The sequence below is a fragment of the Sesamum indicum genome, linkage group LG2 (assembly GCF_000512975.1).
Source record: "Sesamum indicum cultivar Zhongzhi No. 13 linkage group LG2, S_indicum_v1.0, whole genome shotgun sequence".
Taxonomy (NCBI): domain Eukaryota; kingdom Viridiplantae; phylum Streptophyta; class Magnoliopsida; order Lamiales; family Pedaliaceae; genus Sesamum; species Sesamum indicum.
In genome coordinates this window covers 4,956,283-4,968,965 of record NC_026146.1, presented here as the reverse complement: position 1 = coordinate 4,968,965, position 12,683 = coordinate 4,956,283, and the positions used below count along the sequence as shown (strand labels likewise).

The 12,683-nt window shown below is 38.3% G+C and overlaps 3 protein-coding genes across 5 annotated transcripts; 2 read left to right on the top strand and 1 right to left on the bottom strand.

Annotated features, from left to right (window-relative positions):
* On the top strand, positions 222 to 3,524 carry LOC105180331 (amino acid permease 3). Of its 2 annotated transcripts, none has more exons than XM_011104000.2 (7): positions 222 to 371; positions 1,270 to 1,387; positions 1,492 to 1,725; positions 1,836 to 1,929; positions 2,016 to 2,230; positions 2,339 to 2,478; positions 2,580 to 3,524. In XM_011104000.2, the coding sequence occupies exons 1-7, from the start codon at positions 366 to 368 to the stop codon at positions 3,231 to 3,233; spliced, it is 1,461 nt and encodes a 486-aa protein (XP_011102302.1). In that variant the 5' UTR covers positions 222 to 365; the 3' UTR covers positions 3,234 to 3,524. The 2 variants fall into 2 exon arrangements, with proteins under 2 accessions (XP_011102302.1, XP_011102300.1); XM_011103998.2 differs by lacking the exon at positions 222 to 371 and adding an exon at positions 876 to 911.
* On the top strand, positions 6,979 to 9,175 carry LOC105180324 (probable receptor-like protein kinase At1g11050). Its single transcript, XM_011103991.2, has one exon. The coding sequence runs from the start codon at positions 7,182 to 7,184 to the stop codon at positions 9,006 to 9,008; it is 1,827 nt and encodes a 608-aa protein (XP_011102293.1). The 5' UTR covers positions 6,979 to 7,181; the 3' UTR covers positions 9,009 to 9,175.
* On the bottom strand, positions 9,118 to 12,545 carry LOC105180306 (protein KRTCAP2 homolog). 2 transcript variants are annotated; one of them, XM_011103977.2, is made up of 5 exons: positions 12,389 to 12,545; positions 11,211 to 11,370; positions 10,466 to 10,517; positions 9,624 to 9,690; positions 9,118 to 9,485 (listed from the first exon to the last, which is right to left on the bottom strand). In XM_011103977.2, the coding sequence occupies exons 2-5, from the start codon at positions 11,364 to 11,366 to the stop codon at positions 9,395 to 9,397; spliced, it is 366 nt and encodes a 121-aa protein (XP_011102279.1). In that variant the 5' UTR covers positions 11,367 to 11,370; positions 12,389 to 12,545; the 3' UTR covers positions 9,118 to 9,394. The 2 variants fall into 2 exon arrangements, with proteins under 2 accessions (XP_011102279.1, XP_011102283.1); XM_011103981.2 differs by lacking the exon at positions 12,389 to 12,545 and adding an exon at positions 12,190 to 12,340.

Here is a 12,683-nt window from a genome sequence, read left to right as displayed (position 1 = left end):
CATTAACAACTACAACCCCATTAAATTTTTAATTTATTTATCTTTTATATTTCTTGATTAATATGAAAAGAGAGAACCATATTCTTGTGTAATAAAGGGATGGATGAGAATTGGCGCAGACTGCAAATAATTGTGATTCAAAGGTTCTCAATAAAAGAGACTGCAGATTAGAATATGATCATCATTTCACTACTCCCACTTCTCTTTTTGCATGTATATATATATTGCTTGCCAGTTTGATCAAACACTACTCACACAATACATACTACTCAAAACCCCGTTTCTTCATCTTTGATTGCTTCTTCTTGATTAGGGTTGATTTCATTCTTGATCATCACAAGTAGTGCTGCTGCTACTACAGCACAATGACAGTAAGAACCCTTGAAGATGTCATTTTGTCCTATTTTCAGTTTCAGTTTCTTAAGCATTCTTCTTACGGTTGTGTTATGTAAGTGTGGAAAACACATGGCTTATGTTAACTGAAAGTAGGAATTAAGACATGAGAGATGTTCATGTTAGTGACATCAATCCCATGAAGAAGTAGAAATTCATCTGTTTGTGTAGTATTTATGAGGGCCCATTTCATGCACCTTCCAAACCAACCATATCTACACATGCTGTCTTTTTACCTTAATTTCATCTCTGAGGAATTTTTACTTTGCTCTTAAGTTTCAAGAATTTATGTGAATTTGCCACGTATTAGAATTGCCAAGGCTACGTTTCATGTAACCGCAGGCCGCTTTTGGGGGGTGGGGTGGGTTCTGTTGCTTATCAAATTGAAGTCAATAATATACCTGCAATAGCTATGCCTTTTAGGAGGCTTTTAGGTGGGGGGGCGTCACACGATTTTAAATGTTTGACAAAACGCGTCTCTCTTTGTGTCATTTTGTATGCCGACTTGCGCAAAACTTGTAAGCTATTTCTCTTCCTATATATACCCCTACTACTACTACTACCAGCTATAGCAGTCCTACTTCAGTCTTGAGTGTATAAAATATTAACTGACACATAGAAATAGAAAATCCATTTGGGTTCTTGCAGGAAGAGAAATCTTGAAAAGTGTGTCCTAAAATTTGCTTGCATGTGTTTCTGCAACTAGTTTAAAGTGTACTGGCAAGAAAACAGTTGGGAGTGGGAGTCCCCTTCCATGCACTAAATTTCTGCACTGATTCATCAGAATTAAGCAGCTCTTATAGCTGTCATATATATATATATATCAGTTTCTGATTTTATTTTGGAATTCTTTTTTATTGGGAAAAAAAAATCAAGATGAGTGAGAGTACAGGATCAAGGCAGTACCAACACCAAGTTTTTGATGTCTCCATCAACGTGCCGAATCAGGGTGGATCCAAGTGTTATGATGATGATGGACGGCTCAAGAGAACTGGTATTTCTCTTCTTCTCTTACACTTATGTTCTAAATTTTCAGTTTCTTGGTGTAGTTTTGTTTGTGTCTCAAGTGTGGTGTGTGTACGTTTTCTTGATACACAGGAACTGTATGGACTGCAAGTGCTCATATCATAACAGCTGTGATTGGGTCTGGAGTTCTGTCCTTGGCTTGGGCTGTGGCTCAGTTGGGATGGATTGCTGGACCAACTGTGATGTTCTTGTTCTCATTTGTGACATACTACACCTCTGCTCTTCTGTCCACATGTTACCGGTCCGGTGATCCTGATACCGGCAAGAGAAACTACACATACATGGATGCTGTTAGAGCCAACTTGGGTAGATTTCCTTGATGTTTTCTTTAAGTTTCATGGTCTTTTGTGTTTTTCTTTTTTGAGCAAAGTGGTGAACATCAGTTTGGAACTTGTGATTTTCTTGAATTTCTTCAGGTGGGTTCAAGGTTAAACTTTGTGGGGCAATTCAGTATGTGAATCTTTTTGGAGTTGCTATTGGTTACACCATTGCTTCATCTATAAGCATGATGTGAGTATGGAGTTCATCAGTTTCTTGATGTTAATCTCTGGTTGGAAATGTTTTAGTGTACTGATATATATATATATATGGAACAGGGCGATTGAGAGGTCTAATTGCTTCCACTCGAAAGGAGATAGTAGCCCTTGCAGAGTTTCAAGCAATCCTTACATGATTGCATTTGGTGTTATAGAAATAATTTTCTCCCAAATCCCAGATTTTGATCAGATATGGTGGCTTTCGATTGTCGCTGCGATCATGTCGTTTACGTATTCCACCATTGGTTTGGGTCTTGGTGTAGCAAAAGTTGCAGGTAGAGAAGGAAGCGCTTCTTCTATATTTCAACTTTAAGTTGTGTTAATGAAGAGGCCAAGTTTCTTGATTCCTTAAGTATTTTTATGACACTTTTTGCTGTTTACAGAAAATGGTAAAATCAGGGGAAGTCTGACTGGAATAAGCATTGGCACAGTCACTGAAACACAAAAGATATGGAGAAGCTTCCAAGCTCTTGGAGCCATAGCTTTTGCCTATTCCTACTCCCTCATTCTCATTGAAATTCAGGTATAGTTGTGCTTTATTTTCGCTTTTTTTGGCACATAATATAGTCACAGTTGAATTCACATAAACTGATTGTCATTTAACATGATTCTTTTCAATGACAGGATACAATTAAATCTCCCCCATCAGAATACAAGACGATGAAAAAGGCCACTCTTCTAAGTGTAGCAGTAACAACAGTTTTCTACATGCTATGTGGCTGCTTTGGCTATGCAGCATTTGGAGACTTATCCCCTGGAAACCTTCTCACCGGTTTCGGCTTTTACAACCCTTACTGGCTTCTTGACATTGCCAACGTTGCCATTGTTGTCCACCTTATCGGTGCTTACCAAGTTTACTGCCAACCCCTTTTCGCCTTCATCGAAAAGACTGCATTAGAATGGTACCCTGACAGCAAATTCATCACTGCAGAGATCACTATCCCTATCCCCGGCATCAAGCCTTACAAGCTCAACCTTTTCCGACTTATTTGGAGAACCATCTTTGTGATCATTACAACCATAATTTCAATGCTCATGCCGTTTTTTAATGATGTGGTTGGGATTCTTGGCGCTCTCGGGTTTTGGCCTCTGACAGTCTATTTCCCTGTGGAAATGTACATTGCGCAGAAGAGAATCCCCAAATGGAGTGCAAGATGGATGTGCCTCCAAATTCTGAGTATGGCTTGTCTTGTTATATCTGTTGCTGCTCTTGTTGGTTCCTTTGCTGGAGTTGTTTCTGACCTCAAGGTTTACAAGCCCTTCAAGACCAGTTACTGATCATTTGTTTTTGTATTATTACCAATGCTTTTTCAAGAAGAGAAAGAGAAGAAAAACAAAAAACATTTAGGAATTTTACAAATTTTACTTCATGTTCATAACAAGCCTAAAAGGGTTGTGGATTTCACTGTATCACAAGAGGGAAACAGGGTTGATGCATGTATTTATGTGGAATTCAAGAATCCCCATATTTTCCAATGTAAACTTCATCTATTTCTCAGTTGAAATAGTAGAAAACTCAATTGAAGTCCTCAAGGACCTGTCTTATATATTGTCCTTTCCATTCCCTAATCACATGCTAAATATTAGTTTATTCCCTTGTCTTGAGATCATTTTTCTTTCCATTGTCTTTTAGTCCCCCGTGATTAATCAATCAATGCATTCATTAAGCAATAAACAACTGCACACGGGAATCAATTATATACACTATAACATTAAGTTGTGTGGAGCAGACAACCCATAAAACTCGTCTGGTTTGACAATGATTGGACACATTTACAAGAGATATTTGAGTAACATCTACTTGGTTGCAATAATTGAACAATGTCTAGGTACACCATTCACAACTGTCCAAACACACTAGAGGTTGTGGGGTTACTTCATACTAGCAATCACAAAATCTTCAAACTATATCCAAATTGTACTGTGAGTAGTTCCACACATGGTCACCTCACACTAGTTATATAATATGGTTTCTTTTTTTCTTTTTAGTAATCGGTTAATGTAGATGAGTTGCATATTTCTGCTAGATCAATTTATTTACGGTTCCTGACAAGATGGTGTGTGCTTATTGGATGGACCGGAGCGAGACCACTCAACGGTCCATCCAAGATCAGTGGGGTTAGAAAGGGTAGATAATGAAAACCACCACCTCTTTACAACTCAACAATGATAGGGTGTTGTAATTTTTGAACGGATCGATTCTCATAGAGTCATTCCATTCAAAACTATTGGATCACGGAAGGTATGCAGTGAGACTACAGACTTGCATACAATCTAATGGTTTACAGTGCAAAGATTCTATTGGACCTGATGGCATGTAGAGTGGCCAAGAGGGGAGTGGGGGAAGGTGATGGTGATGGAACTGACAAGGGCCATATCACAACAAGGTTGAACCTTTTGAAAGGATGCTAACTTTATTGAACCAAAGACAGTAGAAGACTTTGGAGTTTGGCATTTTATGGACCATCCATGTGCATAAAATCAAACAGTAGGGTGTGGATGCCCTTATGCTCTTGCTCCTACCACCACTACGAGGATGGATGGAGGACAAGTACAACCTCAAAAACATATGGGACAAACATAGTCAGTCACAAAGTGGTATAAAGTTTGAGATAGTGTTGAGACTCATGAAATAGATAAGATACTAAAACCCAATAATTCACTCAATACTATATCCTAAATTTATACTAATTTTTATTCCTACAAAGAAATGTGTTTCCCATTTTCTTCTTTTTCTTGTGGATATCACCTAAATTATGTACAGAAAAAAGAAAAAGGCATCCATTTGGCTGTAAAGTTAGTAATGCTCATCTCTACCACATTGTATGTTGAAAGGATCATACTATATGACCAAAAATTGCAGTAAAAGTAGTTTGTATGAAATCTTTTGCTCTTTTCTGTTATGGGAATTTCAGATCAGTAAGTGGGTGGGTGTGAGACTGAATTATCATCTTTCAATTATTGCCATTTTGGTTTTTATTTTGTAAAAGAAAAATTATTAAAATAAAAGAAATAGGCTGTACCTGGTCTGCATTCTTATTTTTCAGTTAATTATTTTGGTAATGGGACCCCCAACATTCTCGGAATCACAAGTTACAATTTTGATTTTCCTATCGCCATGTGCATAAGAAATTATCAAGACATGTCATCTACTAATAACCAAGTTCATTGTAATCAATGTTTTACTAATATATCAACAAGAATTGAGAAAAACTAAAATGTATCCAGATGCCTCCTCTGCAGGAAACTCGGCTTATAATCTTGTAACACTCTAACAACTATAGTCTATAGCAGTACAAAAAAACGATGAAATAGATGTACATGTATTAAATAATTACACGAAAACCTTAATATTCCCCACATAATAACTTGTATTCACACAAGTAGTCAGTTATCTCTGTATCTAGACACAAGGAATCCCACTTGTTTGCTCAACAATCAAGAAATCGGCATCTAATCCAGCTCCCCATGAGTTAGTTGAGGTATAACATGTGAAAATGTAAAAGTTAAAGTGGAAAAATTCTTACAAATGTAATTTGAACCTGATTCATTAGCAGCATAGTCTTGCATACGATAATGCCAAGTTTCAACCACTTTGGATTATAACAACTGGTAAGGAGTGCCTCAGGAAGATCAAGAACCTCCTCAGCAACATGTTTTTGTCAGAGAGTAGCTCCTTTCTGCTCAACTTGTCTAAGGTAGTCTTTTGTGAACATTTTTTATTGGATCAAAGTAATCATTCATGCGGCACGTTCCAGATTATGTTGTCCTGAGGGACGGGCAAATGAACCAAAAACTGAGATGCAGAATGATTCAAAAACTGATAAAAAGCTTCATCCTCCGGAGCAGAATTGCCTCGGGAGGTCAGTCAGTCACTCAGAGTAGAGGTTTTCTCTTCATTTTTCCAAATGTTTATGGGAAGACTTTAGTTTCATGCACTCTTAAGGTTAAATTGACATGTGAATATCTGATAATGAAATATTATATTCGTCAAAACAGTTCCGGAGCAAGCATGTTAGTTTATTTGTAGCTAAGAAGCCTTGGGAAACTGTCATCATGCCTTGATAATTTCGTGAGACTTCAAATATATACTCAGTATAAACAAGAATCAAGATAACAATTCACCCCAATCTCAACATAAACCCATATTATACTTCTTCAGCAAATTGAAAACAGAAGAAAACTGCTAAAGAGCTGCATCATATATTAGATAGATGTTCACAAAATCCAAGCACTTACAACACATACACTCTATTTGAAGGGCTAACTCCCTATGAATCCCAAAATCGGAACCCCTCATTCTCCTGCGTCCCACCAGCATTCACCCAAATTTCTTTGAGAAATTGTGATTCCCACAAATCATCATAACTATTGCAGCATACGGAATTCCTTGAATTTGAATATTACTACTTTTCCTCCGATGAATTGAGCTATTGAGCACGGATTGCAAATCAATTCCCCAAAAGTATCATCATGATTGAAGAAATTTTGAAATTGCCGAGTTTTATTTATGGGAAAATTGGATCTAGAAGGCCCATCAGCTCGTCGACGGGTCAGGAAGAGGTGATTGGCTTTGGGCTTTAATGGGGTAATATGAGCTGATTTTGCATGGGCTTTGAACCCAATGCTGTCCACCAAAACTTCAAGTTTCATCCATTATTTTCAACAATACCTTCGAAAATCAGCTAAAAGTTAATGAAGAACGGTGAATTCATAGATCAAGAATCACCAAAAATCTTTTGAGGGGTTTTTTATTAAATTTCAATTCGACAAAAGAATGATGCTCCACTCAACACAGGGTTCAGGAAATATCAACAAAATCAATTCTTGTCTTCTTAATAATACGATTCATTTAAACTACTCAAGTTTTGCAACAATATTGATCTATGAGAAACTCGGAGGCCATAATCAAAGAATTTCTTTTTTATGTCTATTGTATGCTACAAAAATGTAAAACAAAGACCGCGAGTCGTTCTTGTTTAATCACTGTTTAGTTTGTTAAAGCACAGAACTTTCGTGCCGGTGAACTTTGACCAGCAGCAGCCTCCAACAAAATCATATCATAATTAACCTCTCCATTCCCAAACGTGCAATTTGACCGCAGCAGCCAAGATTGATTTGATGCTTTCTGACCTCTCTCCGATCCCAAAACTTCATTTATCAACCTCACACCTGATTTTTATGCAAAATGCTCTGTTTTGGACAACTTCTTGATTAGCACAGAAGATGAACAAATCCCATGTTCTCTTCCCGATCATCTTCTTCTTCACTCATTTTTGCACTAATCGGGCGGCTGATTCTTTATGCCCCATCAATTTTGACTATGTTGAAACCTTCCCATGGGACACTTCCCTGTGCAGAGAACCAGTTCAATCAGCCTGCTGCCAAACTCTTCGCAGCGTTTTCGGTATGGGCCTTGCCCAGTACCTCAAAGATTCCTCCTTGTTTTATCTCCCTGATGCAAACACTTCATCTTCTTGCATGGCAAACTTCCAAGAAAAGCTCTTTTCAATGTCGATACCCGGTTCCTTGTTCCCTGCTTGCTTCAATGACACAACTGAATTCGTCAATAGACCATCCACCAGCTGTGCCGGAATTGTAACAGTAAACGATTGGACTCAAAGAGTTTACACGTACGCCCCACTAGAATCCTCCTGTAATGGAGACTTAACGGGCTTAACACGATGCAGTTTGTGCGTGGATGCAGGGTTGAAGGTGAACTCTTATCTTGTTTCTTTACATCCTAACTCCACAAAATGTTTCTTCTTTGCCATACTTTATGCTGCTGCTATTGTCAATGATTATGGACCTGAGGATGTCAGAACAGCTTCTTGCATATTAGGCCTGCCCTTATCTAGCTCTGCAAATGGTAAAGGATCGAATAATACGAAAAGAAAATTGCTCTTCGGGGTGATGGGAGGCTTTATTGGGACATGTTTTGCAGTTATATTGTTCCTGGTTTACAGAAAGTGGGACAAGAAGAAAAAACAGGATCTGATGCATGAATCCTATGTGCATTCTATGAAGTCTAGGGTGCTGCCTAACTCAGGTGCCAAATGGTTTCATGTAGCAGAGTTAGAACAAGCTACTAATGGATTCTTGCAGAAGAATATGATAGGAAAGGGTGGATATGGAGTTGTTTATAAAGGGACTCTTTCAGATGGCACTGAAGTTGCTGTCAAGCAAATTCTTGATTTGGAATCCAAAGGGGACGACGAATTCACCAATGAGGCAGAGATCATCAGCAAGATCAGGCACAGAAATCTTCTTGCTCTCAGGGGATTCTGCGTTACAAGTGAGAGATTTAAGGGTAAGAAGAGGTATCTCGTTTATGATTTCATGTCAAACGGGAGCCTGGAAAACCACCTTTTCGTTAACGACAAGAAGCAGAATCTATCTTGGCCTCAGCGCAAGAACATAATTCTTGACATCGCAAAAGGACTTGCTTACTTGCATTATGGAATCAAGCCTGCAATTTATCATCGCGATATAAAAGCTACAAACATTCTTCTGGATTCAGACATGAAGGCTAAAGTGGCTGATTTTGGATTGGCTAAGCAAAGCGCAGAAAGCCAATCCCACCTCACCACGAGAGTTGCTGGCACGCATGGATACCTTGCGCCAGAGTATGCACTTTATGGACAATTGACAGATAAGAGTGATGTTTACAGCTTTGGCATTGTGATTCTTGAGATTATGAGCAGCAGGAGGGCTCTTGATGCATCAGCAACTTCAAAGATTTTGATCACTGATTGGGCTTGGGCGCTTGTGAAATCTGGAAGAGTTGAAGAGATTTTTCACGAGTCGATAAGAAACGAAGGCCCAAAGGGTGTTATGGAGAGATTTGCGCATGTTGGGTTGCTCTGCGCACATGTGATGGTGGCACTTAGACCTACCATTGCTGATGCACTGAAGATGCTTGAAGGAGACATTGACATCCCACGACTGCCTGAGCGGCCATTGCCTCTCACTCGTGAAATGCTGCAAATGCCTTTCAAGTATAGTTCATCCACAAGCGAGGGATCAATAGCTATGTTCAGCATTAGTTCATGAAAATTAGATCCAGAAAAGAATTTCTTTCACCCATTATCCAGATAGTTTATGCATGTATAAAAAATAAGCAAGATTATTACAGTTTGCCGCTTTTAACATGATAACGAAGTTTGTCCAACTAATCAGATTCATTTCACTAATACAATGAATGAGGTACTGTTTGTGTTGATGAGGATTCTTGAGTCCTAGTAACCACAAAAAGTGATCATCAAGTGATCATTGGGTAGCTCTAGGCACAAAGATTCAGTACTTGAAAATTCATACTCGATCATCTCAGTGTACACGGCTAACCAATATAGGCCTTGTTCAGAACCACCTAAAGATGTTAAAAAAACAGGGGGAAAGGTGATATTAAAAACGAGATGCTCTACTGAAGCATCTTCCACTCAAAACCTTTTAGCCTTTGGTTCACTTTTGGACAGCATCATCCCTGAAAGTTGGTTGACCTCATATAATAATCCAGCAGAAAACAGAAAGCTGCATGTCGAAAACACTTGATCAGAGTTGCAAGAAGTTCACAATTAATTTAACAGGTTTAGCTTTTAAATTTTCAGTCTTATGCCAGTCCTAAAGTGAAAATGTGATGACCAAGTGGCTAAAAGGATGATAAATTACCAGGTTGTAATACAAACTCGGTGAACAGTGCTAGCAGCTATCAGTGCCACTGCCTCAGCAAATATAACTGAACCAACAAAGTTGAAGACTAGTAAGTTACACAAATCACCATGTCATCATCTTTCTATCAATCAGAGAATTATGCAGCATGTACATGCTATATTCAGGAGATCACTGCACATGTGATCTATGGAGATCTTAATGGATAGAACTTCTGCATGTCATTAAAATGTCACTTTCCTAGATGCGATTCTGAATCATGTCACACTGATTTTCACACTGGGAGAGTAATCATAACCCTCCCCAATCCCTATCCTCTTGAAATAATTCCATCTACAGCTCCCACCAAGCAAAAGTTGGACAGGGGCAAACACCAATCTGAGCGTTAGCCCATGATACAAATTCCAATAAGACCAAATAAATTATCTATATACCCTAGGAATAAAATAAATAATGCAAAAATTAATTTCAAGTGGCTGTGATTAATATAGAGAACATGTTTCCAGGTGCAAATGACGAAAATATTTAGCATGTCTACAATACCTTTAAAATACTGATCACCAAATTTTAGATCAGAAGCTTCACATGAAAACTCATGACAGCAATTATAACAAGCATTGCAGGAGGATACAGGAGACTATTCAAATGATGACATTTGCACGAAATTAACAGCTAATATTTGTAAAGCACATGAGCGGCATGTACTAGGTGTTGGTTTAGATAAAATGAATTAGTGCTTAAACCAGAAAGGGAAGGCAAAAAATCTGAATATTGACATTCTTTCCAGCTATAGGGTACGTAAATATAGCAAAGAAATTATCCAAAGAAAATCTTGTGCTTACCGGTACCCCATCCAGTCCTGATACCACATGTTTCCTGATAATTTCCAATGAACTAGAAAGAAACATCGAAGTCAGAGGCATATAACAAAATCATATCATACATGTAACAGTTGCTTAAGTAAAGCATGCTGGACAGATCAGGTTGTGATGTTGCTGCTTGCTAACGAACATGACTAGGGAACAAAATAGTGAGTGGCAAGAGAAAATAACGAAGCTCAAATAACCTTAAGTTTTCCAATGACATTCCTCATAAAGTTTCTGCATGGAAAAATGATAAATTGAACTAAAGTTGTAAAGAACCCTTGTAATGATCTAGGTACAGTAGCAGGTTGATTGTCAAAAATATATATAACAATGTATTTAAAAAGGCTGCAGTTGGGCTTGGTGAAACATTCATAACAAGCAACATTTACATCTACTAAAATTTCAAAATTAAATTATGATAATTTATGTTGCAGATTACTGAGAAGAAGCTAAATAGGGAAGTGCATATGCATATAAGAAGTCTTGGTGAGATAAAGAGGCCTTATTTTAAAGTCTAGGACTCATGTTTCCAAGATACAGAGCAATCATGCATGCATTTAATGGATGGGGAGTGAGGCACAGAGAGAAAAGGAGAGTATACAATATCTATTAGAAATGCAACCAGCTGCCGCCAATCATTTAGCGGACACAGCCAGATTGCTTAAACATGAGTACAATGACCCCATGTATGACGGACTGTCAAAACGACAGTGTCACTTACCGTCAGCAGCAAAAGGAATATGAGAGAGCTGGTGAACCCCCCAAGAATAGTGAGTAACTCTGAAGATGCCAACTTCGCTCTATACATTTCTTGTAGAGAAAGCGTGACAACAAACAAAAGAAAAGAATACAGCATAGAACTCCCAGCTCCAGCCATGTTACTGTTATGAAGGACACAAAAACATAAAAGCCCATTTAATAAAAAGAATTAAAATAAATGGGTATATGGAACTCAATTGTTCAAATTTCTCATTAATGATCAAAATTAAAATGTAACTTAGCCTTCAAGGTGGGACCCAAATATCTCATGAGAAGTTTCATACCCACCATTCCAGCACAAGTCTTGGACTAAAAGTTTGTGTTCAAGACTGGCCTCTGGTTTTCTGTGTAACCAACACCTAATTCCATGCTACAAGAAATGTGTCTACTTGCAGGTACCATAAAAAAGTTGTGGGGATTTGAATAAATCTGCAGTCAATAAAGTTAAACCTGCAAGTATCCTAAGCAACTACTCCCCCTGATACCCTTGTGTCTAGTTTGAGTCCGAGTCCTACAAATAATCATTCAGTCCGTTGTTCCAGTACTGGAAGCTTCACATTCATAAGCCAAATACTAAGGCTATTTCCAAGACTGAAGACTTTCGATTGTGGTCCAAGTACTGATCTGAATTCTAGATACATGAAACCATTTTTGTGCTACAGCACTCCAATTTATCCATCTTTCATATTCGACCTATGCTCGATTTTGCCGTCAAGCTGGCTCATCAAACTAACCCCGCGATTTCGCTGATCTACAATCTAAAAATTGCTCAATCTTCACATTACGAAACACAAATTGTTACCATAACAAACCCCATTGACAAGCGATCAAGATCTCTCCAATTGTTTTGCTACATCATTTTTCTTTCCACGTAATTTAGATGTACAAAGCAGTAAACTTTTGAACTATTGAACCCTTTGCCACAAACAACAAGAACTCACAATAATCTAGAAAAGCAGCTGCCACTGGAACTTGGGCGACATAAATCTCAAGCCAATGAGTCGATTGAATCGAAAATAAACCCAGAAACTACTCGAAATCGGACAAGAAAGCGTCCTAATTCAGATTGTCATTTATCAAATTAAAAAAATCCGAAAAAAAATTGCACAAACGCATATACCGCAAAAGAATGGGACTCACCCAACCGTAGCCTGATTCAGTACCCAATCAAATTTTGGCTAAATCCGACGATATACAGCAGAGACCGTCAGAACCCTGGACCTTGCTCATTAAACTGTAAAAGTAATCAAGATTTACACGATCCGTGCCCGCCCGCCCCGTTTACCCATTCAGCTAAAAATATAGGGCTTGGGCTATAAAATTGGGCTTCAATGAAACAATGCGGCACACTTTAAAAACGGATATGACTTCAGTACATAATCCAGCTCATGAACAGGTCCGGGATGACCCGACCCGTTTACACTTTATATCTTTG

What these genes read in the sequence shown, in the direction of transcription:
- LOC105180306 (XM_011103977.2), bottom strand. Translation starts at nt 11,366, where the DNA reads ATGGCTGGAGCTGGGAGTTCTATGCTGTATTCTTTTCTTTTGTTTGTT. An exon ending in TATTCCTTTTGCTGCTGACG is followed by an intron (nt 10,518 to 11,210) that starts GTAAGTGACACT and finishes GTTTCTTTCTAG; the next exon opens with TTCATTGGAAATTATCAGGA. An exon ending in CGAGTTTGTATTACAACCTG is followed by an intron (nt 9,486 to 9,623) that starts GTAATTTATCAT and finishes TTCGACATGCAG; the next exon opens with CTTTCTGTTTTCTGCTGGAT.
- LOC105180324 (XM_011103991.2), top strand. Translation starts at nt 7,182, where the DNA reads ATGAACAAATCCCATGTTCTCTTCCCGATCATCTTCTTCTTCACTCAT.
- LOC105180331 (XM_011103998.2), top strand. Translation starts at nt 891, where the DNA reads ATGCCGACTTGCGCAAAACTT. An exon ending in TGGTGTAGCAAAAGTTGCAG is followed by an intron (nt 2,231 to 2,338) that starts GTAGAGAAGGAA and finishes TGCTGTTTACAG; the next exon opens with AAAATGGTAAAATCAGGGGA. An exon ending in TCATTCTCATTGAAATTCAG is followed by an intron (nt 2,479 to 2,579) that starts GTATAGTTGTGC and finishes TTTCAATGACAG; the next exon opens with GATACAATTAAATCTCCCCC.